Source organism: Manacus vitellinus, unplaced genomic scaffold, assembly GCF_001715985.3.
Source record: "Manacus vitellinus isolate BGI_N305 unplaced genomic scaffold, ASM171598v3 scaffold_140_pilon, whole genome shotgun sequence".
Classification (NCBI taxonomy): domain Eukaryota; kingdom Metazoa; phylum Chordata; class Aves; order Passeriformes; family Pipridae; genus Manacus; species Manacus vitellinus.
In genome coordinates, this window is record NW_021939007.1 from 198,806 (window position 1) to 199,681 (window position 876).

The 876-nt window shown below is 54.6% G+C and overlaps 1 protein-coding gene across 1 annotated transcript in view; it reads left to right on the plus strand.

The window, feature by feature from the left end:
* The first annotated feature begins 641 nt into the window (after positions 1–641).
* LOC103767166 (keratin, type II cytoskeletal 80) overlaps positions 642–876 on the plus strand; it is a 26,132-nt gene continuing 25,897 nt past the window's right edge. Inside the window, exon 1 of the mRNA XM_029958137.1 lies at positions 642–665. Coding sequence (XP_029813997.1) covers positions 642–665 — 24 coding nt within the window. The remainder of the gene's footprint in view (positions 666–876) is intronic.

Here is an 876-nt window from a genome sequence, read left to right on the forward strand (position 1 = left end):
CAGCTCAGGCAGGTAAGGCCAGGCAGGGAAACCTGGGCAGGGAAAGCCAGGCAGGGAAACCTGGACAGGGAAAACCAGGCAGGGAAACCTGGGCAGGGAAACCTGGACAGGGAAAACCAGGCAGGGAAACCAGGCAGGTAAACCTGGGAAGAGAAATCTGGGCAGGGAAAGCCAGGCAGGGAAAACCAGGCAGGGAAACCTGGGCAGGGAAAGCCAGGCAGTAAAACCAGGCAGGGAAACCTGGGAAGAAAAATCTGGGCAGGGAAAGCCAGGCAGGGAAAACCAGGTGGGTAAACCTGGGCAAGTAAATCCAGGCAAGTAAACCCAACCAGGTAAAGCTAACCAGGTAAAGCCAGGCAGGTAAATCCAATCAGATGAACCCAGGCAGGTAAACCTGGGCAGGTAAACCCAACCAGGCAAACCCAGGCACTAAATCCAGGCAGTAAAGCCTGGCAGGTAAATCTGGGCAGGTAAACCTGACCAGGTAAACTCAGGCAGGTAAATCTGGGCAGGTAAACCTGACCAGGTAAAGCCAGGCAGGTAAACCCAGACAGATAAAGCCAGACAGGTAAAGCCAGACAGGTAAATCTGGGCAGGTAAATTCAGTCAGGTAGACTTGACCAGGTAAAGCCAGAGAGGCAATGCCAGGCAGTAAATCCAGGCAGGTAAATCTGGGCAGGTAAACCCAACGAGGTAAAGCCAGGCAGTGAATCCAGGCAGGTAAAACCCAACCAGGCAAAGCCAGGCAGTGAATCCAGGCAGTGAATCCAGGCAGTGAATCCAGGCAGGTAAATCCCAGCCTACCCTGGGATTAAGTGCCAGGAAGCCAAAGCTGCTCTGGGCAGCTCCAGGAACCCGGCTGAGCCCAGGGGAGCT